This window comes from Artemia sp. Qi Xiang Cuo, chromosome 20 (genome assembly GCF_049724085.1).
Source record: "Artemia sp. Qi Xiang Cuo chromosome 20, ASM4972408v1, whole genome shotgun sequence".
In the NCBI taxonomy this organism is placed as follows: Eukaryota; Metazoa; Arthropoda; class Branchiopoda; order Anostraca; family Artemiidae; genus Artemia; species Artemia sp. Qi Xiang Cuo.
In genome coordinates, this window is record NC_142813.1 from 15,204,326 (window position 1) to 15,231,462 (window position 27,137).

Below are 27,137 nucleotides of genomic sequence, written 5' to 3' on the forward strand. Positions count from 1 at the left end.
ATTGACGTAAAAAATTAACCCAGCTTTTTCCGCGTAGTAATTTGCCGAGATCACCAACATCACTGAAATCTTTACAAACCCAGCCGAGTAAATTCAGTTTTGGCTGATTTTGGTGTCCGGAGAATCCTCCGCCACTCTATTTAAGTGTAAAATTACATGAAGCAAAACACGCAAGGTCCTAGTAGACTTGTTCTTGGATCCCACATAAAGATGAAGAAGAAGAATTATAGTACTTAAGACGTAATAACCTTGACGCGAGACGTTATAACCTTGAGCGAGACGTTATAACCTTGGTATTTTGTGCCTGGCTTCCATACATTCTGAATCTGACCCACCCTCCTCCCTTATACAACTTTCAGACAACCTTTCTTTAATAGTTCGGAGAAAAGAAAGTTTTTAACTCATCGAGGTATTGTATATTTTAACAGCAACAAAATGAATTTACTGTATTTTACTGGTTTTTTTTTCTTCTGCTAGATGGCAAGAATATTTTTGTTTTCAGTCTTTATTCTTGTTGGCGGAAAAAAAATATACATGAATAAAACTTTCAATTTCGATGAATGCAGCTGTTATACTTTGAATTTTCTTTTTTCGATGCTCGTTGGGTTTTATTGACAACAAATATATCTTGTGCTTTTAGACTAACATGAAAGTAGGGTACTAGTTTGACGTCTAGGAATTTCGACGTTTCCTCCCCCTTATTCGCCCAAAAATTTGTATATTCATTTTGCGTTTTCTTCTAATTATCTAAAGGGGCATTTCGTTCGAGTAGAGTTATTTCTTATGTAAAACTTTACAGCTATCCTTGGCATACAGAATTGCCAATATTTTTACGATCATCCTTTGTTGCTCTCTTTTCCATTAATTCCTATTTTTTTTTGGGGGGGGGGGCTTGTTTTTCCTGTGTTCATTTGTTTTCTTATGAACGGGTTCCTCCTGGAAACTATCCCCTCACAAAACGTAATGGGGAAGATACAGTCTTTATCCACCCGGAGGATATATCCAATCCACTGGAATGGATCTTTCGTGATATTGAAGGTCATGAGGGTCAAACCACTTTACATTCGAAATATCCGTGCTTTGTGCTTTATCGCTGAGGCTTTTTTATTAAAAAGAAAATCATTTGAAGTATTTGGTGGACAGTGTTAGACATTTGTCTAATGGGTTTTCTTTTTATTTTTTTATAGTGCAGAGATTGTCCTTTTGCGAGTGATGTCTTCCTGACTGTAATACAGACGAGTGAGCATGTCGATGAGCTTCTGGCAACTCAAGAAAAGCTCAACTCAGAAATCGCTATTCTCGTAAGTACTAATGCTTAACTAAAATCAATTTGCTGCTTTAAAGGAGGCCCTAACGGTCAACCATTTTGATCAGAAGCTTCCGTCAATCGATTGAATCAAGCAAGATTGACCGTCTAGTAACCTGTTTGATGCTTGAGTCAAGCGTTGACGGTGATTGATAGATAGTTTGAATTACTCAATCATTTTGACCAAAAGCAGTGTATTAGATTAGCTTTGGTCGAGATTGAAGGCTCGATTGAAGTACACTTCAGTCGATTGACAGAAATTTTTGATCAAAATGATTGACCGTCTAGGGCCTGCTTAAGAATGTTGGGATATTTTTTAAGATTAAAATACCTGTATCAGTTTATTCTAGGCTCACTTCTGCACTAAATTCTATAATAAAATTATTCCTACTTCATTCCCATGGGATACTTCGTTCCAACTGATCTAACTAAAAAACCTAAATTAATAGTATGAACCAACAGTTGGTGAGAAATAAGTACAAAATAGAATGCAAACCAATGAAAATCAGCAATACTGGGCCGGAAAAGAAATATGTGTAGATAGCTAAATTTTGGGTGAGTTTTCAGAAAAAAAAACATGGTGGTATGCAAAAAAAAGATTAGGAAGAAAATGATATTTTACAGAATATTTGTAAAGAGCCTGTAAAAGTTGGCTTGCACTGGAAATATATGAAACGGCCGATTGGGTCACTTAAATTTGTACTGATTCGCAACTAGGAATTTTCTTCTGCGATCACAGGGCTCAAGTCTAATCCGGTAGACTTTTGTCAGGTTTGCTGCTCTGCAACTGTTACTCGCGGGCCACAGCTGTTGCAATAAGTTGCGGTCTTGGTGAGGGGAGTCCACTTCCAAAATCGTGTAAACCGTTGCGGTCCTCTTCTGGTTGAGGTGTGTCCCGCTTGCCATGCAATGTCCTCTATATGGTATTGAGAGTTGTGATGGGAGCCTGCTACGCGTGGTGGAACAATTAGTAATCGAGACGTGCATGAGGTAGTGGAGACAGGGCAGCGCCACAGATTTCGACTTTAGGGGTTGCTAGTTCGTTCTTTATCTTCCAAATCATTTGTCTTTCCCATATTTTGTGGTGCATTGTGGTATTCCGATGCGCAGCTGCATATCCTGTAAGTAGAGAAAAGCCAACTTTTCAGAAGAGAGAGAGAAAAAACAAACTAATTTTTGTGCCTCTTCTTCTGATTTCAATGTAAACAATCTTAAAAACTGTAATTTTTTTTTCAAAATTGGGTCACATTCATCGCAATTCGCAAATCTTTCCTTTTTTTGTGCTGACGTTTATTTTGATGTGCTTATGGAAAATCATCATTTGTTTTTCTGCTTTGTATTGTCTATTTTTATAACCATCTGAATAACCAGAATTCAATTTCCTGAAAAATTTAAACTGTTCAATATGTGGCTTATGTAAGTCATGACCGGAGCTTATTTGATGGAAAATCATTCTAAGCCAGATATAAAAAAAAAAAATCAGAGTAGCTCCGCAATTTTGAAACGTCGAAGTATTTTTTTTCGTCTAAGAATGCCTTTACAATGAATGCTCGAAAATAGTAAATATCTAGTCTTTTCTGTTTCAAATGTTTTGTAAGTTTTGTTGCAAGGTGTATGAGTTAAAGTCACCAATATTGGAAATGTGCACTCCATGCCCTTTTTGGGAACTTAATTCATTTGTAATTAAACTCGAAATTTTCAGGAGTTTTTAAGTCCCTAAAGTTTTTTTTTTTTTTTTTGGGGGGGGGGGGGTATATCCAAACTCTTATATGTTCTCTGTGTATTCAATTATTAGTACCGCTAATTTCAAATTTCTTTTTCTATTTTCATTATAACCCGCGGTAATAAAGGAATCCTAAAGAGATTCTGGCGATAAATTACTCGAAATGAGATTTTAGACCCATTAAAATTAAATGAGTGCAAGTATTAGTCAAAAACTAAAGCAAAAACCCTATTTGAAATCCAGACCTAAGTCCAAGACCTAACCTGATAGGTCAGGTTAGGTAAATTAGTAAAGTTTAGATTAGGTTATGTTAGGAAGGCTAGGGAGGCTGCTACTAAGTTAGTCAAAAGAATCTAAAGGTTCATGGAATGAGGGAACAATGGACAAAGGAGCTTCAATTCCAGAGAAAAAGTTTTAAAAGAGTAAACTCAGAGCAGTAAATTTGAAATGAAAGGGTTTGGACCTTTTTGAATTACGAAGAAAGTAGATGACATTGATCATTTTGGCGAATTTCTCTAATTAAAAAACTACTTTGAAATACTATAAGGTAATTGACTCAGAAAATAATATCGAGCATTACATTTTTGTTTTTGGAAGAAGCTCTTTTTGGAAAAAGCAGAAGTCTTCTTTTTAGACATATGTTTTTCTAAAAAGAGCATCCCGAAGTATAATATAAAAAGTATTATTGTTTAATATCTCAGGTTTTTTTCAAAACTGGAGATTTTTCGCAAGTAAATCTTATTATATTGCTCAATAGCAACCATGCACTATTGATGTCATAGTCTTATGTGATTTTGTTTTAAGCATGAATGCAATACGGCATGGGCATAAACATCACTTTATGTTTAGGCCTGATTCTCTGTTCCCTCGATCAAAAGACTGTTTTTCCCTATAATCCAAGGTCAGACCCCTGCTCTGCTAACACGATGTGACAAGTTGAATTAATTGTAATCGTAAAAACTATAATAATATGTTGAATGGGGCTATAAGATTGACTGAGAAAAACTAACCAGAGGCAACGCTGTAGCGTTGCCTATAGTAAAGGCCATACGGCTCCAATGTTTTATTTTTATTTTTTTCCAGAGACACTTCATATGGAAGGGGTCGTCGTAGAAGCTTCAAAGGGGGCTCATTCGATTGGAAATCGAGAGTTCTAGTGCCCTTCTTAATAGTCAAAAATGATTGGAGGGCAACTAGCCCCCCTCCCCCCACGCCCCTCATTCCCCCAAACACATCCAATCAAAATTTTGAGATAGCCATTTTGTTCAGCGTAGTTGATTTTCAGATAGAAAACATGTTTTTGAGGAGGACAATCCCCCACAACCCTCAGTGCAAGGGTTTTAAGTTATGCACTGGGGGCATATAAGGTTTTTATAGAAGGCGTTGTCGGAGAAACTTCAAAACAAGCTCATTCGATTGGAAATTAAAGGCCTAGTTTTTTAATAGTCGAAAGTAATTGGAGGGCAACTATCCCCCTCCCCCCCCACGCCCATCATTTCCCCAAACATCCAATCAAACTTTTGAGATAGCCATTTTGTTCAGTGTAGTTGATTTCCAGATAGAAAATATGTTTTTGACGAGGACACTCCCCCACAACCCTCAGGGCAAGAGTTTTAAGTTATGCCCTGGGGGCCTATAAGGATTTTATAGAAGGCGTTGTCGTAGAAACTTCAAAACAAACTAATTCGATTTGAAATTCGAAGGGATAATATCCTTTTTAATAGTCAAAAAGGACCTTTCGGCCCTAAGCCCCCCCCCACGCCCCTCCGGCCGCCCATCAACTAGCCACCCCAATGGGATATAGCCATGGTTGGCCTGGGAGTTGTTGTCCAGGTAGAAAATATAGTTTTTTGGAGGACAATCCTCCACAACCATCAGGGCAAGGGTTTTAAGTTATGTCCTGGGGGTATATAAGGTTTTTATAGAAGGCGGTGTCGTAGAAACTTCAAAAAAGGCCCATTCGATTGGAAATTCTGAGGGCTAGTGCCCTTTGTAATAGTCAAAAGTGATTTGAGGGCAACTAACTCCCCTCTCACGCCCACCTTTTCCCCAAGCACATCCAATCAAAATTTTAAGACAGCCATTTTATTAAACGTAGTTTTAAGTTCTGGAAATTAGGTCTTTGAGGATTACAACTCCCCCAAAGCCCTCAGGGCAAGGGTTGTAATTTAAGGATTCTCCGAATCCTTCATATTATTTCTTATGGAAGGGATGCTCGTATAAACTTTAGAGAGGGCTCATTTGATTAAAAATTGAAAGTTCTTGTTAACTTTTTAAGAGTCGAAAGAGATTGAAGGGCAACAAGTCCCTCTCCCTCCTTCACGCCCTAAATACATCAGATAAAAATTTTGAGATAGACATTTTGTTAAAATAGTTCAAAGTTCTGATAACAAAAAACTCCGGTGTCGACATAGCCCACCATGGCTTAGTGCTAGGCGTTGTAAGTTATGCCCTAGGGCATAACTTATTAAGGGGGGTTTATAACTTATGGGAAGGGGTTTTGTATGAGAAGAACACATAGGAAATCTATTATAATTATCCAAGTATAAGGTTAAAATACATACTCTGTGATAGATGCAAAATTGCTTTGGCACACAAATTCCTATTAAGGTCAATTCTAAACAGTCGTGATCCCTTTGTGTCAGCAAGTGAAATGGTCTAAACCCCCTTATTGAAGCTATTTTTCCAAGCCATTCATTTTTCAATCAATGTCCACAAGTTATGCAAGCTGTCTATTGTTCATATATAAGGTTTTTATCAAAGAGGTAATCGTATAGACTTTGAAAAAAGCCTCATTCGATTTAAATTGAAAGTTCTAGATCCGTTTTTTAAAGTCTAGAATAATCGGAGAGTTAGCACCCTGCCCCCCCCCCAATACCATAGAAACTTGAAACTTCTTGTAATAAAAAACGAACAAAAATTAATTAAAAAAAACTCCGAAAAACAAGTTTTTCAAATAAAAGTAAAGGCAATTTTAAACTTAAGCTCAAGAGATACAAATACCTGTTAAAATTCAAACTCAAAACGACCAGAAATTACTATTAAAGAATAAATTAAACCCAAAACGAACAGAAATTAAATAAAAAATCATAGCAAAAACATACTACAATTAATAACATAAATGAATAAATAGATCTTAAAGCGAGTAATGCTTAGATTGAATATAAAAATCGAGCTGAAAACGAAAAAAAATGTTTTGCTATTAAAGTATAAACGAAACTTAAAACGAACAGAAATTAAATAAACAATCAATGCGAACAAACATGGAATATACATTAATGTAAATGAATAATTAAATCTTAAAACGAGTAAAACTTAAATTGAATGTGCAAATCAAGTTTGAATCGAATAAAAACAACTAAAAACAAGAGATTACGTGTCGCCTCACTATAGAAGCCGAAAACCTACTGCGTCATTGGCGCTTTACTTAGAACGAATTATATTACAAATGTTTTCTTTTGTACTTAATATGGAAAATAAATATTAAAATTACTTAAATTTTGAACTGATGAGCTTTTAGCAATTAATATCATCATGCATCAAATATTCAGTTTAATTTATTAGTTCTTTTCAAGATTGGTCAAGACAAATATAGTTTCACTACAAGCAAAATTTGGATACTGCCCCCTTCTTTAACTGTAAAAACCTAAAGCCTTCTGCGTCATTGGTGCCTCACTGAAAAAGAATTACTCGTATATTACAAATATTTTGTTTTTCAGTTCTTATAGCATTGAAAATGAAAATAAATATTACAGTGAAAAAAAAATCTTGAACTGATGGATCTTTCAACAATTAATATCATTATATATCTAATATTCAATTCGATTTGTTTATACTTTCCAAGACTGTTCAAGACTCATATAGTTTTGCCATTTTTTTTAACTCTGCCATTTTTTGTAACTAATCGTGTTAGTTTGTTATGAAAATATTCTATGGCTTCTAGGCATTTCTATTCGAGCGGAAAACTGCACCTCAAACTTTGTGGAACATGCATTTTCTTGCATGAAACACCAAAATATAATATAATGTCAAGTTTTGGAGTGTTCCACCACTCGCAAGCAAGTGCCATTGGTATTTTTAAATTAGCATGGTCAATTTAGGCGGTGGAGGGTAGTCTAATTCTCGTAGCAGCCCCATTCCATCGTGGTATGATTCAAATTTTCAACACCTGGCGTTCAGACTATCATATAATTTACCAAGCAAACAAATACCCCAAATCAGTATCGATAAATAAATGAAACCCAAAACAAATAAAAATTAAAATGAATATTAGAGTCAAACTCAAAACGAGCATAAATTAATGTGAGTAGGGTTCAAAACCCCTATGCTTTCTAAAAGCCAGAATATAATTTGTACTTTACTGAAAAAAAAATTAAAATGAGTTTACTGAAAAAAAATGTGCATTGTCAATTTAATATACATATGCTGATATTTATTACCTAAAATCTTAATTAATTTTTGATTTCTTTAAGTTACAAAAGTGAAAATATTTCAAAGAATTGTTTTCAGTCAAGCGCCAATGACGCAGTAGGTTTTAGGCTTCTGCAGTGAGACGATACCCAAACTCTTGTTTGTAGTTATTTTTATTCTATTCAAACTTGTTTGCATATTCAATTTAAGTTTCACTCGTTTTTAGATTTATTTATTTATTTACATTAATACATATTGTGTGTTTGTTCGCATTGATTGTTTATTTAATTTCTGTTTGTTTTAAGTTTCATTTGTACTTTAATAGCAAAATATTTGTTCTTGTTTTAAGCTTGATTTTCATATTCAATCTAAGCATTACTCTCTTTAAGATCTATTTATTTATTTATGTTTTTACTTGTTGTATGTTTTTTGCTATTTTAGTTTATTTAATTTGTGGCCATTTTGGTTGTAAGGTAATCTTGCATACTGTATGATGTTCGTTTTTATCATGGGGTTTAACAGATATACTTTTATGTTTATGTTAAGATTAAAACTGTCTTTTCTTTTATCTGAGAATCTTATTTTTCGGAGAGAATTTTTTTTTAATTAATCGTTAATAAAAAATCCATCAGTGACTCAGCTAGAGCACTACGTCACTGAGATGACGCATCAACAGCAAACACAAGCGATTATAAAATTAGTTTGGCTTGTAATTAAAGCAAAAAGATTTCCACTAGAGTCTGTGAAAGGGCAAAACCTTACAAAAAGATACTAAAAGATTAAAATAAGAGACCTGCAAAAATCACTCACCAAAATAAACCCGGAAAAAGTTTTCCTTTTGATAGCTCATATATTATTATTCCTAAAATTATAATTCCGCGAAAGCTCATATATATTATCATTCCTCTAATTTCAATTTTTAGTTTTATTCGCGATGTACAGTTATCCGTTTTGCTGTATCAATTGGCAACTTCTGTGAAATTTCCAATTGTCGCTTTTTTTTTTATCTATTCCTATTCAGAGCACAAGGTTATACCTTATACCACTGTATTTCCCGTTTAAGCCTCCAACTTGAAAATAATATTACTTAAAATTTGTTAGAACGTGGTTTGACTCTCCTGTTGTCGGTATAAGGTTACAGCAGTTATATGGTTACAGCAGTTTTATTTTCTAAAAGGTGGAAATCCTGCAAACTCGGGAGTTCTTGAGAAAATTAAATTAAAAAAAAAAATTCTCAAATGAAAGTAAAGAGCGAGAATAATATGTAAAGCGAAAAAAAACTATTCTGTGATTGAGGAGGCTCTCCCCTTTTCAACCCCCGCTCAGTACGTGTTGAAGTTAGGCTTTTGTCGATATTTCTTAAGAATTATTGCTGAAATATAAGAATTGAAATTTTTTTTGAATCGAAATAAGAAGTATACTCCTGCTAATACTACCAACAATTCACTGCAGCACCAAGGCACCTGAGGTCAACACAGCTGTGCACGTTCCTCCTCCATCCCAGTCTTATGTGTGCGTGTTTGTTATTTTTCGGTTTGTTTGATAACCTTTAACCTTCCTTATTATTATTTTTTATTATTGCAGAGATCTCGTGACTTAGGAGCTGATGATGATATGCATGAAACCAAGCAACAATTGAACAGTTTATTATTTGTACAGAAGTTACTTAAAACTCGTCTTAGCCGGCTTCAGGAAGGATCTGACGTAGACTCGACAGGTAATAAGTCTCTTAAGTTTGTGTCTTGTACTTGTAACATGTTAGCTTGGGCTCATAATGACGACAATTTTTATTGCTGATGTAAATAGTGGTATTTTTTACAACCCATACCCCAGGGGCGTAACTGTGGTGAGATATATGGGAGTATATAGTCTAAAGCAGCCCAATTTATTATGTACTATAAGAATGGAGCTTCAGCTTTTAATTTATAACTGTCAAATGCCGCTAAAAGTTTAGCCTGCTATGTCACTAGCCAACCATTTACGTAGGATTTACGTTATATCCAATTTAGTTTAATTTAATTAAATAAAAGTTAGAATTACCTAAGACGTGGCGGGGATCAGACGTTTCCACCTCGCCCTGCATCGAGAGTGTTCGAGACTTGTTTGGTGTGCTGCCAGCTGCTCTGCAAATGCAAAGTTGTCAATCTGTGTCCGAACTTTCTAAACCCAAGCTTATGTCAACCAAGCAGAGATACTTCACCAAATAGCTTGTAAGTTAAAAAAGACAAGCGGGACCCCTTCCTTCTCTCTTATCAAACTTGCGTGATGTAAAGGATGAACTTGGGAGATGGACAACCGTAAATTTTGAAAGTAAGGAGTGAAGGAGGGGTGTTTATCATTATAATGCACTCCTACAGCTTTGCCCTACAAAATTGTTGTAGTATTGCTTTGCGTTACTTTTTACTTTTTATTCCGTTCGTTACGCTGTTGTGGCAAAGTTAATACCGTATCGTCCCTAGAGAGAGTAAGGGGTAAGTCTATAGGATGACTTAACAACTATGGTAGCGTCCTAATTTAGGGTTGGTCTGAACGACTTATATGAGACGTTCCTACATAGCATGTATGAGAAGTCCAGGATAAGTTATTGATTACTTTTGATGAACTCAAGCAACAATGGTACAAGGTCCGATTGCTCAGCAAACTCGATACTGGGAATCTTGTCCCACAGATTTAAAAGAACAAAAGATATAACTTAAAACTATAAGAAATTACGGACATTTACAGTACTCAAGCAATCCTAAAGTTTGGTAAAGACCAGCGGTCAAACCTGTATCAAGGAGACAAGAAGTAAAAGTTGCTTATATACGATAGGCCTTACCGCACATATCCGGGCCATACCGGAGCTAAGCAAAGATGTGGGTATTTTTCAATTTCCTTTCAAAGCCGGCAAATATCCTTGAACCCAGGATATGTGGTTCTTGTCGGCTAATTTCCAAGCCCTTATCTTAGTAAAAAGTGGTAATTCAAAACTTCGCAATTTATATTTTGCGCCTCATTATTTTATCTTACTGAAATGAATTTCTGACTTAATTGGTCAGCTTGTTGCACTATATAGTAAACTACTTTTTCTGGTGGTATAAACCAGTTTTGTGAACTAAAGCTTTAGATGGGGATATTTTACAGCATATCTATTTTTGCATAGAGCATATCAAGTTGCAAATCTATTTATAAGGCTTTGCTAGTTTACCAAGATCATATTGTCGGACGCCGGTCTAAGTCTTTCATCCTACTTAAATTGGAATGCTGGTTATTCTGAACCCTTTAAATGGAGACATGATCTAACTTACCATCCAGAGTGCATCTAAAACTGAAAAAAGGTCAAACTCAAATTAAAAAACTTAACGCCATATAGAGAAGTTGATTGCAAATCGCTGAATCGTTAATTAAGTTGAATTAATAAATAAATTGATTAAGTGGAATCGCTAAGTTGATTGCAAAAGCCTCAATGAAAGTATTGTAGCGCTGTATTGTAGCATTTTTTTTTCTTTTTTACTTTTGCTTTATAATCCCGAACAATTTTTAATTCCTATTAGACCCATGTTTAAAACCCAAAATCCCCTTTCTTAAAAGTTCCCCATATTCTTTGTATTTGTCTATTAAATAGTCAGGCTCATAAAGCTTCGTATGATCAGTTTTAAGCATACTATGGTATATTTAAAACAATCAAAACAAATACTGGTCTTTATTACGATGCTAATTTCTTTTAAAATGTGGGTTCTTTTAATACAATACGGAATTCAGTGTTGCCACCCTGGCCTCGAGGAATTTACTTAATCTAAGAGGAAAAATTTACTAAATCGCATCTGTTTTTACTAGATGATGAAAAAAAATTTTCCATCAAGCATCAAACCATCAAGCATCGATTTTTAGTGTAGGAGGATAATCAATAGGATTTTCACAATTGTTTCCCCTTTTCTTCTTTTTTTTCTCTTTTCCTCTTTTCTTTGTCTTTTCCCCTTTTCTTTGTCTTTTCCTCTTTTCTTTCGTTTTCATAGTATGATTGAAAATTCCGGAAAACTATAAGTTCAAAAATCCTTTTTTTTTATTATTTGGATGTGCTACTGGATAGGCTTCATATTCCAGATGCTCAGGTCATAAAATTCAGATATATTGAAAAAGTTTGAGAGTCGGGGAAAATTTTCTGAAAACAAATTAAGCCGGCATACCAGTCCTGATTTTAAATAGTTTACCTTTCAAAGCGAGTATCAAGAAGAAGCCGAGAGAAAAGTAGAGATTTTTAAGTGCTAGGGATCGCAAAAATGAGAGCAATAGTAGCCTTAATATCTAACATAATCGAAATCAGATTTTGCAATGAATGGATCCTAATTTTCTGCCTGAATTCATGGAAAATAACAAAAGTTTTGTTTACTACAAATCATGACTTTTTACTAGATTTCGGGAAAGTTACTAGATCCTCTAAATTTACTAGATTTTTTTTTACTAGATCTAGTAAATCCTACTGACGGTGGCGACCCTGACGGAGTTCTACTTCTTCTTTCAGGTACTTTCAGTCGAGAGTGGTACAAAATTATGCTGGGTAAAGGGGCCCGTCTTTTTCAACTTGATCTCGAAGATATATTACGTAACAGTGTGGCCTTTTCCTATTTTCTTGAACATGTTACTAATTTTGGAGCACAAGCTTACTTATTTTTCTGTATGAATATCAATAGCTGGAAACTGGCAACAGAAGAACAGTTACGCGCTTATGATGCTGATCCGACGAATCCCAAATATGAACAATTATTGGTTAATATGAGAGAAGTGGCACAGAGTATATTTGATAATTATTTATCTGAAAGAGTAAGTTAATTTCAATTCCCTACTGCTAATAGAGAGGTATTTGTTTCAAAGATTGTTTTAATTTTTTATAATATATGATTAGTTTTTTTATTTAATCCATTTTTCTTCAGTCTTTATTTAAGCCCCCTGAAAACAAGTTTAACTGATCTTTTTTGGGGATTAACGTGTAGAAATATACTACGAATTTTATATTGCTGTTAGACCCCGGTGCCGCGCCGATGAGGGAAGACCGGCGGCGGTAGGGCCAAAAACAGCGTGCCGCTGCCGCGCCACCGGTAAGATGTCGGCGGAGTGCCGCCGGCGCGATCAATGTTGACCGCAACATTAATGTTTTCATCAGTCTTTCTCAAATCACAGCTTAAATTTACAACAGATTCAGGCTGTTTTTTTTTTATTGCTTTTGGCTGTTCTTTTGGATATTATTAATTTTTTCTTTTGGGAATTCATTCCAAATTATAAACTCATAAATACCTAATATAAACTAAATTATAAATTGCATCTAAAAGGAGTAAATTTGTCAAATTGAAAAATACATGATGAACACTTCACATGAGAATACTTCAATTACAATGAAAGAAAAAACACTTAATGGTTTATTTGGTATGAAGAAAAATGAAGTGCCAGCTATTTTCTTAGGTAAAAATGAAAAGCTCATCCGTTTTAAATGTAATTAAATGAAATAATATGCAGACTGAAGTAGCTCCAGGAAGATGTTCAGATTTCCTTCCTAGTTTGTCACTTTTAATCCAAGCAAAATAGTAGGAGACTTAGTATCAGTTATTGAGCTTAAGCTTTGATTTCCAAATGCTCACAAAAATTACCAAATTTAAGAAAGTCGCAACCATAAGTCACCTGTGGTCAAAATACTCAAAGACTCCTCTTTGATCCCCACCCAGGCTCAAAGCTTCTGCTATGGTCATATTCATGGAAATCTCCAAAGAGTTTCTTTTTACAATAGCTTTCAAGCATAGTTAGGGGTATTTAGCCTTTTTTGCTTTTCTTCAAAGCTCTGAAAAGTGTTATAATATTCCAAATGTTACATTTTTCATATTTGTGCATATTTTTGGTCATCATTTGTGGGGTAATCGAATTTTTTAAACCACTGTAGATACGTAGGAACGTTGCAATATCTAGTACCCTGAGGTCATAAGACTGTCAAAGACTCCTCCTTGAACCTCCCAAATTGAAAGCTTTTATTATGACCTGGCCTTTTAATGTAACTTGGGCACTGGACCAAGGGCGCCAATGTCACTCGAGCGCAACATTAGGTGGGGATGTCGATAACGCTTTCGTCACACCAATTCGTTTTAGTGTGAATCTGCCTGGCACTTATGAATGAATGTTTTCAAATTAAACTCGTTTCATCAATAAGAAAAAAAAAACGGGTTGGACGCATGCGTCCCTTTCCTTTTCGACGATAAAACTATTCAAGTGCTGTTTCAAGTATAACTCACAAAAATCTTGTAAATTTTTGTCAACTTTTCAGCTTTTGGGCATTCCTGCTTTCAATAAAAAAAAAATAAATCAAGGTACTATCAATTAAATATTTCATAAAGACGGTACTTTTTTTGTCAACATATGAAGAACTGTGTATATTGCAATATTTGCAATTGCATATTGCATCTGTCTGGTTTTTATGCAAAGTAACAACAGAGACGAAAAATAATGAACAAGAGAGTAGTGAAGAATTAGGGCATGCAAAGTAATATTTGGCAGGGAAAGTCACTGGTGTTAAATCGCTAGGGGTAGCACCGTGATTGCGTGATTTTCGGGGATTCGGGGAACCAATTTTTTTTTTCGGGGTGACGCATAGATTTTCGGGGAAATGCCCGAAAATTCGGGGATAATGCAAGCCCTGCTTGATTTCTAATAAGGAAAATCGAAATAATAAACCTTACGAGAAAGAAAAGCTCCGACTTTGCGGTTGACGCAATAAAAAATTGCTGCGAAATTAATTTGAAGTCATCCGAGCGCCGCCGCCTGTGCCGGCGGCGGCGTAGCACCACTTCGGTGGCGGTCGACCGGGCCTCTCGTCGGCGGCATTCGGTCGATCCGCCGACGCGGTGCCTAATTGCGGTTGTTGCAATAGCTGTAACCTAGTAAAGAACGAACCACGGCCCATAGTAACCAAAAAAAAGAATATGTTTGAAAAAAAAATAACTGGCTAGTGAGAGAAAATTGCCATTTGTAGCTGATTCAGAAATAGTAGCTATAATCTCGACTTGTCTTGATAGTAAAACGTTATTTTGAAAACTAATTTGTAGGAATTTCGAAAAATAGCACCCTCAAAAATGACTTCGGGTCGGAACGAAATGTACAACATTAGAATCGCCATTGCTAAAAACCCTTTACAGGAAACTCACTGTCCCCTGGCTTGAACAATAAGGAAAATCACTTTTTTGCATGAGAAGCTCTGATTTGTCGTCTTTTTATTTCTTTTTTCTTCTTCACTGCTATGGGGCGTGGGGACTGGAACATGATAGAGATCTGTTTAAGGGCTTATTCGGAAGGAAATTTCTATATCTGGCGCTTTTTTTAGTTAAGGAAACATGGAATTTTTGGCAAAAAACTGCATCGTCATATACAAGGTGGTATAGCACACGTATCTTCTGAAAAGTTGCATTTCTGGGGTATGATTTATCCCAAAAAAAAACACTCTTTGAACCATCAAACTCTTTGATAAATATTACTTTTTTTCGTTAAAAGAAAATCTTGAGGAAAACGCTATGAAATGCAACAAGAATTTTCATCATAAAAATCAGTTTCTTTACAGAATTATAGAATTCTTTATAGAATTCTATAATTTCTTTATAGAATTTTCATCCTAAAAATCAGTTTCTTTAGAAACGACTTCAAAACTGCTTTGACTCTAAGCCATCATTTGCTTTGAGAATTGCCATATAGACCATTTTACAAGGGTCATATTTGAATTTTACAGATAGCTATCGCGGTTGCAGCGGTAGCTTGAATACTTGCCTTTCTCTTCTTTTTTTTCTCGCACAAATACTTGCCTTTATAAAATGCACCCACTAAAAAAACAGCTATAGATTATTCTGAAAATGGACGTTTTAGATAATAATTTTTTTGTGATATGATATGCTGTTTAATAATGTAAAAAACAATACGCTTGACTTATTTACAAATATCTTTTCTAACGCTTCAGAAAAACTTACAAAAAAACGAAGTTATTTGAACCCAGGGCAAATGGTTTATTTTGGATGGAGCAGGAAGGGCTGAGTATCTTCTGTATAACTACAACTTAATATACAACTGAAACATCAATATTTTTAGAGATAACCCTTCTGGGAAAAGATACGGTAAAGAAGGTTAGATTACTTTACAATTTGGTAATTAGCCTATAATTTTTTTTTCTTATTTTTCTTAGGTATATAATAGCTCTTGGAATTGTTTGGAATATAGACTTGTTAGCGCAAACTTTTCTTTTAGCGACTTTAAAGATGGTAAATTTCTAGCAGGGTTGAGATGCAGCCGAAAAATTTGTCTTTTTATATAATTAATTTAAAAAAAACTCCAAAAAAGAAGTTTTTTAAAAAAAAGTAAAGAGACATATCAAACTTAAGACTCTAATCGATCAGAAATTACAATTAAAAATAGCTGAAAAATTTGTGTCTTTTTTCATAATTTTGAAATTATTTTGAGAAAACGAGTCTATTAAAAATACAGAATTCAAAATTCGTGTATTTACCTTTTATTTGGGACCTAAAGAAAGAAAAAAAGACGTAGGACTTCTTTTTCGTCACGAGAAAAGCATTTTGAGACATCCAAACTCAATCCTTAGCAAAAAATCAGCAGAGATGTATCTGCCTTCTGTCTTCTTTTTTTAAGGGGAAAATCTTAATGAAGAAAACCTCTTTCAGCGAAAACATCGAATTTGTCATCGAATTGTGTTTAGAAAAAAAATATAAGGTAAAAGGAAACACATAAATAACTGTCTCATATTTCATTTCTTAATGTATGTTTTTTAGGCTGCACCCCGCCTTTTACTGGATTAGTGAATATACCAAAAGATGAGTCAACGAATAAATAACTATCGCATATTGCATTTCTTAATGTATGTTTTTTTAGGCTGCACCCCGCCTCCGACTGGATGAGTCAATATACAGAAAGATGAGTCAACACATAAATAACTGTCTCATATTGCATTTATTAATGTATGTTTTTTAGGATGCACCCCGCCTTTTACTGGATGATTCAATATACATAAAGATGATTCAACGCATAAATAACTGTCGCATATTGCATTTATTAATGTATGTTTTTTAGGCTGCACACCGACTCCGACTGGATGAGTCAATATACAGAAAGATGAGTCAACGCATAAATAACTGTCTCATATTGCATTTCTTAATGTATGTTTTTTAGGCTGCACCCCGTCTCCGACTTGACGAGTCAATATACCGAAAGATTCAGAATCGAATAAAGCTGGAGATCCTTTCGCCAAGTTGGTTTCTAGATGCAGAAATCGCTGTGAAAGAAAAACTTAATGTGAGTTTCATGCCTTTTTCCTTATTAATAAATTTGAAAAACCCAACTTTTCCTTTGTTAGTCCAGAGTAAATTCAAGACCTAGAACGAGTTAAAATTACTATGCTTGAAGAAAACTAGACGAGTAAAACACACAGTGAAGTCAAACTTCAAAGGAACATAAATTACGTAGCATTTTTGTCATTACTTCTACTGCAACTAACAACTCACAGCAGCACTAAGCCGCTTGACGCCACCACAGCTGCGCACGCACCTCCTTTACCTTAATTTATTCATAGCTTCACTCTCCTCCCATAAAGTACCAATGTCCTTTGAGCTTTCCCTAAAGTCTCTTCCTATTCCATTCGGATATGACCTGCTTTTCGTTTGGTCGTAGATGGATTGCCAAAGAGTGCTATCTGCAATCGATCCATCATCCTTGCTATCTCAACCCTCCTTTTCTTACAGCCCTATAAAGTAGGATAGAACTTTGATTGAAAATAAGCACAAATCGGGAAATATGTATTGGTTGAAATCATGATTTCATGATCACTTTTTCTGTCGAAAAATTGATTTTGTCAAGCTGGATTAACAAAATTTCTTACAGTAAGGTGGAATAGTATAGAACTACGAAAAAGGGGCAAAACACCTGAAGTAATTTTGACACACAAAAAAACTGAGCTTATGAGACAAAGTGAAAACAACAATAATTACCAAAATGTAATAGCGCAATCACAAATAATGCTATCTATACTAAAATAAATAATTGCACAACATACCAGAAACAGATCAAACCAAACTCTCCCTTCAGTATTAATGGTTTTATTCTCATTTTCCAAAGAAATTGCCTACAGATTGCTTTGGGTACCCGACTGACTGACCGTATCTCGAACAGTTACCGATGTGAAAAATGTGGTTCAATCTTTTTAGGGCTTTCTAGGGCTATGATGTCACGAAAGTTGAGATGGCTACAACACGTTCTGCGGATGAAGGATGACAGATTGTCAAAGATCTTTCCTGTCGGCCAACCATTTAGGGCCAAACGACAAGCAGGTCGTGTCCGAATAGGGTGGGAGGATGTCCACCTCCCACCCGAATAGGTGAGAGGAAGGAAAGATCTAAGGGAATGGGAACTTCTGGGGAGGGTGTAAAAAGAGTGGCTTTGAATAGAATGGGATAGAGGAGAAGCGTGCTTAGCTATGTTGGCTTCGGATGGCTTGTTGCTGCAGTAGCTGTTGTTAGCAGTAGTAGTAGTAATGCAAAGAATATGGGAAACTTAAGTGGAAATTGGCGCTAGTTTTAAAAAGAAACATCACAAACGCCATCAAGTCATTGACGATTTTTTTTTTCCTTTTCTAGCCTACCCTAAACTGCTTCATACTTGTCTTACCTGGTACTTTAAAATATAGGGTAGCGGTGTCGACTCACGGAAATTTTTGAGGAGCGGCCAAAATATATTTTTTCAACATCTTGGGGGAAGGCAAGTTTTTCTCTTTTTTTCAGTAGAAATACCTAAAAAGGCATATTTCAATGGAAACACCCCAAAAAGTGTATTTGTCAAAATCTGGGGGCAGACCCCCCTTATAGATGTCACTACTGTAAAGTAGGGTAAAGAAGGCTGAAATTCGTCTCTAGTAAGCCCACTACCTTAAACTGAACTAGTCTGCTTAACCTGCTTTGGCACACACTAGATTTTGACTTAAAAATAATTGTTCAAAACAAAACAAGTGGAATAATTATCACTGAGAGATTTCATTTTTAGTCCCGTTAGGTCGCTTATTAATCATATTAATTATCGAGTTTTCTTGTTAATTTTTACTTTACTAATGATATTGCCGGATGTCGCTAATGAAAATACCGATGATCCAACAACAAGTTTGCACTCCTACAACTTCATACATGTTTGGTCTAAGGTGTAAGCAAACGCTAACGAATTCTGAAAATCTTCCAGAATCAAATTATGGAAACCAAGAATGAATGTGTTTTTCCTTTTTTGTCTTCTTTGCTTTCTCTTTTTTGATGGATTGGTCAAACTAACCACTGAACGGTTTGTCTGTATATCTAGATATCCTATCTGAAATGACTTATTTATATGATAATTTCGTATTTTGTAGAAAGAAGACCGTTTTCTTCCATCATTCAAACGAGATACAAGCTATATTAAACTCCTAGCTGAGCTAGATTTGCTGCACTACAAAGATTCTGCTCAGGAGAGTGATGATACTACCTCATGGGATAATCTTTCATTAGGTAAAATTATATCTTAGTCGTTCTCATATTGTATTTTGTTCCTAACAGTTTATATTGTTCTCCTAATGAATCATGATGAAGGTCCTATCTGCTCTTTGGACTGAGTTCTAGAACATATATTGTGGTTGGCGTGGACCACTGTATATAAATTTAGACAGTATAATCACAACTCAATAATATTTGGCTACTACAGTCTTGGCGCGTATAAAAGCTCCGCCCATTTCCTTGCCCATCAACAATTCAGTGTATATTTATATTATTCGTGATCGCGAAAGCAGAAAGAAATTGAGTGAGCCGGCGAAGTGGTTCGCTACTGTTCCATCTCACAGGTATGACTTAACTGAGTGGCCTATACAGAATTTCTAAAATGGACGGGGGGTATTAAATTTCAGAAACTGCATAATTGTCCAGTTCTAACTTCTAATCAACGATGAAACATTAATCGAGCCGGACTGTCATACATAGTGTTATTGGGATAAACGTGGTGGTAGGAATCGTCAGACTGGGCGAGAAAATGTTGTACAATACATGTTCACATGCATAAGCTTAACACAGAGTATTCATTATTTTCCAAACTAATCTGTGTTTGTAGATAGTAATCTTGCGCCATGAAGCGTCTAAACGTTTTCCTTGTCGGTAAGGAAAAATATTCCCTTGAATTTTCCCTCTTTTATGCTCTTTTTTGGGGCCATAAAAATGTCCTTAGGAACTTGATGTAGGATCTTTTTTTCTTTTAATGACTGGTTGAATAGCCCTATCCAAGAAAATTCCAAACGTCTGTTAGGAAGTGTTTTTCGTGAAATCCAAAGTGAGTTTCAGAAAATTGAAGGACATCAAAAGAATTTTATTTGTAATAAAAGAAGAATGTAAAGTAATGCTAGTTGTTACTAATGTTGTAAATATTCTGCCACGAACTTGAAAATTACGTAAAACTTCTCATCAGAGAGCACTTTTTAATGATTTATTAAGTTAACTCTCACGATTCTCTTCATTATCTTTCCAGTTTTGGGTTACGTGCAAATTTGGTATAAAACTTGGATTCTTTCAGAACTGTGTTAAGATTATTTAAAATTATTTATCATTCTAGTTACCAAGTTTATTGTCAGTTGCTAATCAAACTCTTTTTATCCACGGCATGTTTGGAGCCAGAGGGAGGGGGTATGGCCCCTCACTAGGTCCGCCAAAGGCTTTGGTCGCATAATTCGCTGTAGCTTAATGATTAAGCTTTAATATGACATAGCAAAAGACTTTTGCAGACGCCACAACAAATGATTTTAGTCATGCGCATTTCTAAGATTTTCTTTTTTGGAGAATGGGACGGAGTTGAGTTTTTTTTTTCTTTTTTTTTTTGATTCTTTGCATTTGCTTCTCGTTTTAGCTGTCTTGGCATAATTATCTTCACTTTCTAAGAAAATTGTCCTTGCTTAGGCTTTGAGCGGTAGCTAACAGAATTTTATTATGTTTTAGTAGTTTAAAAATTTGATTATCTCCTTTTTTAAACGAAGAGGCAATATTTTTAAAAGCTTGTTTGATTATCTCCTTAATGAGCTCCTCAGTACTACAGACAATAGAAGTCTAACCAATATCAATAAACAAATGTGAAAAAAGGAAGTGACTATGTTTAATTTAGCTGCAAGTCTACATTCATGCCCACCACGTTATTTCCCTTTGAGAAAAAATTGATAAAACTTTGGAACTGAAATATCAATGCGAAGCGCCAAATTTCCTAATAAAATGTCATTACGTTATTGCGTTGTTCAAATAAAACTTATTTTTAACTTGATTATCCTTATAAATTCATTCTTTGTTTTTCTTTGCATTCTTAAACCAATGTTATCTTTTACCTTTGACGCACGCATGCCTACCCATGAAAAACTCTAATGTCGCTTATGTTTCTACTTGTTTATATTTTCTCCCGGAGCAGGTGCTTCTCTGTTCGGCTTTGGATAATGGTTGAGATAGGGGATGATTATACTATATAAGTTCTATAGCGGTGTGGACTATCGAAGATCTAATAGATCGTCTTCTTGACTGAATGGTGATTAATAACATCCAAAAAACCTTTTTCTATTTTTGAGCCCTTTCCTTGTTGTTGCAAAGTATTGAAGTCTACTGAAGCAGATGAACATTCAAACGGGACATAATGGACATTCAGACAGTTCACTTACATTCGTTTCGAAAAATTAAATCTTTTAATCTAAAAAATGGGTAAACAGCGCTATTAAAGCTAAAAACGGCCTCATTTAAGGTACATTCCAGCAAAAACTTTAAGTGATAATATACCAGTATTAATTTCGTGTGTGTTCAGATCCAGAAGGTTAGTTATCTGACATATTCGGATATCTGTGTTCAATATTCCAATTATTATCATTCATCTAGATTGATTATCTGGGGTATTTGGATACCTATGTTCATCATTCCAGCTATGAACATTCCACTAGATTACTCCTCATAACTGATCTGCTTCAGGATCAAAATCACTTATTTCACTCACCCTTGTAAATAGGAAAATAAATTAGGATAAAAAAGTGTTGTCATTTTCTAAGTGAAAGATAGTTAGAGCAAGTTATTATCTTAGTAGGGTTACTGGGTACCTTGCTAGGATAACCTTACTAATATTTTTTTCGAAAAAATGGAATTTTATCAAGTAGCTCCTTTTCCAATTATGGTGTTTAAATTATTCAGGAAAGTAAGGTTTTGTAGGTTTTCTTGAGAATTTTTTCGAAAATTCAGTTATCAGAAATAGGGTGAAAGCAATCTAGCCTTTAGTTAAATAATTTGATCCTTTCTTTTAAGCATATAGCTCATAGAATTGCTTGGGGGCGCAACTTGATCTGCATTTTTGAATATTTATATCTATTCTGGTAGAGTTATTTGATAACCTTGATTTGTAGTAATATTGTCGAATCGAAAATCTGAGCAACAATCTGATTAAGAGATTCAAAGCGAAAATCAAGATTTATAATTACAATGTCAGTGATTTTTTTCATATCTGAAACTTTGAGAAGCGAATTTGACACTTAAAAGGCAAAAGACCAGTTTGTAAAAAATTTTAACGTTTAAGCATCGGAGCAATTCATTAATTCTTGACTTTATTATCAAAAGTTTTTGTCGCATTGTTTTTTAGTGCAAAATTTTTGTTGAACAGATTTTTTTGAGAAGTTGTACATTTTTCAAAGCAAATTTAGCCAAGTTCGTAGTAAAATTTAAGGTCTACGTTCCCTAGATTTTGCGACAAGCCTACAGATGTAACTTGTACCGAAAAGGAAGGATACTTGTATCACTTGATACAATAGTTTCAGACCCATCCAATAACTGGGCCAAAATTATAATGTGACTTAAGTTCTTTCATAGAGAATGCTCTAAACTTGTATAAAAAATGGAAGTATATTCCTATTTCTTTTGCTTTTTATGCCCTTTTAATATAGTTTTTAATCTACAAAAATAAGCGCAAAGTATGGAAAAAATGTAATCCCGGAGATTGGTAACGCAGAATCGTGCTTATTGTATGATGAATTAAATGTCTTCTCAAGGTGAAAGATTCAAACCACAGGACTAAGGGCGTATCCACGATTTTTTTTTCGGACGGCGGGGGGGTACAATTTTTATTTTAATGCATCTAATATTCGATATGTGCATTTTTGCTACGTTTTTACGAGTCGGATAAAAATTTTGCGGGGTGGTTCAAACTCTGAAACACCCCCTCCCCCCGATACGGGTTTGCACAGGACTGAAGAAAAATAATATACCAAGAACTTGTGCATAGAACATAAAACTTAAGAGATTATCAATGCTCAAGTACAAAAGCACAGAGAGAAAAAAATCCTGGATATTTTCTCCTTAACTAACACCAGCAGTAAGTCTTTATTTTGAATTGTGTCCTCTGTTTATTTTGTGTACATGGCTAAATTGGCCTTGGAATAGTTTAATCACATCGTTAATTTTACAATCTAATTGTTTGTAACAAAAAGACAAAGTTGTTAACAGTGGTGTAGGTACGTTTTCTAGCGTCCAAGGGACCGGTCAAATTTTTACCCTCCTGCCCTTGAATAACGGAAGTTGGCCTATCTTTCATGACAAATGCGATATATTGCATAAGTGGCGGCCCGACAGGTCCTGCGCCAGGGAAAAAGTGTACCCTCTTGCCCCCTAACAAAGGACAAAACAACATGAAGAACCCTGAAATTTGGGTGGTGAGCATTTTTATCAAGCCGTTTGCCATTGTTAATTAAGATTAGTTATTTTATTCTACTAATTTTATATTACTCTTTATTAAGTATCCTACTTTAAACTGTGTCTGGTGGTACCCCCTTTTCTCTATAGGTGAAGGTAACAACTCTGCATCTGACTCTGAATTGGTTGAAGTGAATCAAAATGGTGCCAATGAATACCCTGTAAGAAGAGGGACCAAGCTTGAAGTAGATGTTGCAGGACCAGAAGAGCCAACACCGCATGTCGTTGTGAGACCGAATGATTGTGTCATCAAAGCAGAAATTATTCAAAAAGGTATGTTAGCAGAACGGGATTACGGAATGCGTGTCCTTCTCGACGTCCAATTCTCAACTTATGAGAGGCAAAGTTCTGAGATTATGTTGGCTAAGCACGAGAATACGAGAAAATGTAGGACAGGGAAAAAACGAGATATTCACAGCCAGTGAAAAGCGAATCATACTAACTAAAGCAATTAACTAAAGATTTAACAAATTAATAAACATTATAATTGTTTCTAAATCTTGCTGTGTAATAGGCGTTGTGTTAGAATAATGTATGTTGAAAGTTTATATCCATCTTTTGGCATTTAAGTAAATCCATTTGCAATTTCTATATGTGTTCTATTTTGCACAGTTGCAGCTTCGCTGCAACTGTGCATAAGATGCATGTTTAAGCGTAAGATGCAACTTCACTAAAAATCTTTTTTGCATAGATTGGCTTTATTTGCCATTAGTTAAAATTATGTCAAGATCTACAATTAAGAAGCACTTGCAAATATTGCTGTTTGGTTAATTGGACATCCCCCACAGCATGTCCTGTAAGCTCCAACTTAATATTCTAATTCATTCGTAAGACATTGCGGATACGCCCTTTTGACAACTTGCATGTACATTCGATTTAGCTCAAATTCTCCCTCAATATTCCCTGTAATTTTCACCTCCATATCCTTAGCCTTAGTTGTAGTAATAGTCGTAGTAGCAGTAATAGCAGTAGCAGTAACAGTAGTAGCAGTAGTAGTATCTACACATTGCCTTTTGGTCACCTGAACATTGCCCTCGTTAGGCCCTGAAAGTTTCAACTTAATACTCTAAGCCGTTCGTAAGATATTGCTGATAGACCCTTTTGACCCCTGTTTGCACATAGTGCGGTTTTTATTTAGTTCAACTTCAGCCTCAACATACCCTGAACTTTTCACCTTAATACACTTAGCCATAGTAGCAGTCGCAATAGAAGTAGTAGTAGTAGTAACGTGCACATATTTCATTTTAGTCAATTGATCATCCCCCTCATTATCCACTGAAAGTTCCAACTTAATACCCATTCATGAATTATACTCTTTTGAAAAACAGCATAGACATAATGTGTTTTGATTGAAAGGTTGACCTGCATGCTTTTGTCATTTTCGGACAGCAAAGATCAAACATGGCCCCCTTTCCCGATCATAAATGCTATATATAAAAAATGGGCGAATTGCATAACTTACATCAATTGCCCTGAAGGCTCTGGAAGGGGGAGGGTATTATCCCCAAAGGTACGGCTATTGAACCTTTCAAGTACTCTGAACAAAATGGGTATCTCCAAATTTTGGTCGGATGTCTTTTGGAAAAAGAAGGGCGTGTGGTAGAGGGTACCTGCCTTCCAATCACTTCTGTCTCTTAAAAAGACCACTAGAATTTTCAATTTCTAATCGAATCAGCCCTTCCGAAGTTTTTGAATCAATTCCTTCCATACGAAATCATTGTTGAAAACCCGCTTGAACCCACGGTTTCAAAATTTTCCTTTTGGTTGTTTCAAGATTATGAAGTTTTTAGGGTAGTACATTTTTGTCTGTGTTTCCACGTTAAACTGTGAAAGTAATTAATCATAACTAAATAGGGAAAATTGACAATGCTTTTCTTCTATAACTGTTCAAACATCAACATTTTGTTGATTCCCAAAGATAATTATTCCTTCAAAGGAAAGCAGGATCCTCTTAGGTTGTTCGGTGCTTTATGATTTAGCTTATTTTTATGTAATTTCGCCTACGTATCTCTTTTTGTTTAATTTGATGTACGTTTCATTTTCCCTGTTCCTATTAGTTTGAAAATAAATCATTTACGCTAAATAAGTTAAATGAAATTAATAAATTTAAAAATATAAAAAAAATTAATTTAATCACTTAAAAATTCAATTAATGAAAGAAAACTATTAATTCTGCAAACATTAAAACATTAATTCTGCAAACAGTGTACGGTCTTGTTATTTTAAATAATAATTTTTGCTGACATTTAATATCAGTAAATTTTACCGATATTCTAGCTTTAACAAAAAGTATGTTTTTTCGAATTGGGTGTTTTCTTACAGTTTGAAGAAATGAAGAAATGGGAATCGAATTGTTTCCTGTGTTTAGTGTCAATATTTTCTAAATATTTTTTTTTCAGCTCTAGTGAAAGGAGGACTCAGCTCTCATGCGTCATATGTAATACTCGTCACCAAACTCTACCAAGAAAAAGAGATTGAAAAGTGGGAAGTTTTTCGACGCTACTCTGATTTTTATGATTTTTACGGTCGAATTAATGAACAGGTAATTTAATTTTTTATCACCTTGTATACAAGTCTTTCTTTCTGATTGAAATATATTTAAGGATATTCGATACCATAAATGTCATTCTGTGAGTCTTGGCGCCGAATGACAATCTCAAAGACAAACGGCCCTTTAGCAAATTTTCCCAGCACCACGCGTAGCTTCCAAATATATTCTGGTAATAATTGAAAGGGTACAGGATCATTTCCAGTTTTTTTTTTTTGGGGGGGGAGGGGTTCAAAAGAATTTTTTTTTGGGGGGGAGGGTTACAAAAAAAACATTAGAAATCGTATCAAAAAATTACTTATATTCATATTTGTTAGGTTTTTACGAGTCGGACAAATATTTCGGGGGGGGGGGTCCAAACCCCTAACCTCCTTTGGATGTGACCTTGATAAGGGATGCTAAATTGTCAGCAGTTTGAACAGCTAACGTGGCTCCAGTTTAAAAGAAAGAAAACGTATAATCTCTTTCTAATTGTTAAGTAAAACCCTGTCTATTCAATGTACTTACTTACTCACTTTTGACGGGAACTAGGCACGTCATATGCAACGGCTACGACATTGTACAGCCAATCACTGTCCCAGAGGCGACCAAAGAGGCGGAAGCCTCCCACGTCATTTTTCGTCACTGACCACGAATCTTTCTTCTGGCCTCCAGGATGACGTTTCCAATTTTCGAACGGGTGTACCTTAATAGCGGACTCAAAGTGCTTTAAAAGCTATTCAATGCACATACAGCATAAATACTATCCATATTTCAATTCTTTCAATTGAAAGATTTCGGTCAAGGCGGTTAGAACAACTGGAAACTTCCAAAGCTGTCAAATTAATCAAGGATTCTTCTTTTGAGATGATTTTAATGTTTTCCAAGAAGGTATACTAGAATAGAATAGAAGGTATACTAGAAGGTATACTAGAATATTTTTCGGGACTGTCCTTTCTTGACTCTAAAATGTAAATTCAATGTAAATAAATGTAAATAAATTTATTTACTTAAATAAATTTATTTATTTAATAAATTCTTTCTTAATAAATTCTTATTTATTTAATAAATTCTTTATTAAATTAAGAATTAAGAATTTATTTAATAAGAATTTATTATTTATTAAATTAAGAGTATTAAATTAATTAAATTAAATTAAGAATTTTAAATTAATTAAGAATTTATTAAATTAAGAATTTATTTTAATTCTTAATTAAATTAAGAATTTATTAAATTAAGTCTTTATTAAATTAAGAATTTATTTAATAAATTCTTATTTATTTAATAAATTCAATGTAAATAAATTCAATGTAAATAAAATGTAAATTCTGTTTCGTTCAATCAAAAAACAAAATCTACGCTTTATAATGATGCAAGTTTCAATAAATCTGAATATCTCTATCT

At 34.7% G+C, this 27,137-nt stretch overlaps 1 protein-coding gene across 1 annotated transcript in view; it reads left to right on the plus strand.

Annotated features, from left to right (window-relative positions):
• Positions 1-27,137, plus strand: part of LOC148939909 (sorting nexin-13-like) — a 131,119-nt gene that overhangs the window by 25,786 nt on the left and 78,196 nt on the right. Inside the window, exons 6-12 of the mRNA XM_089106031.1 lie at positions 1,188-1,301; positions 9,024-9,156; positions 11,941-12,239; positions 16,623-16,745; positions 18,838-18,973; positions 23,297-23,479; positions 25,606-25,748. Coding sequence (XP_088962157.1) covers positions 1,188-1,301; positions 9,024-9,156; positions 11,941-12,239; positions 16,623-16,745; positions 18,838-18,973; positions 23,297-23,479; positions 25,606-25,748 — 1,131 coding nt within the window. The remainder of the gene's footprint in view (positions 1-1,187; positions 1,302-9,023; positions 9,157-11,940; positions 12,240-16,622; positions 16,746-18,837; positions 18,974-23,296; positions 23,480-25,605; positions 25,749-27,137) is intronic.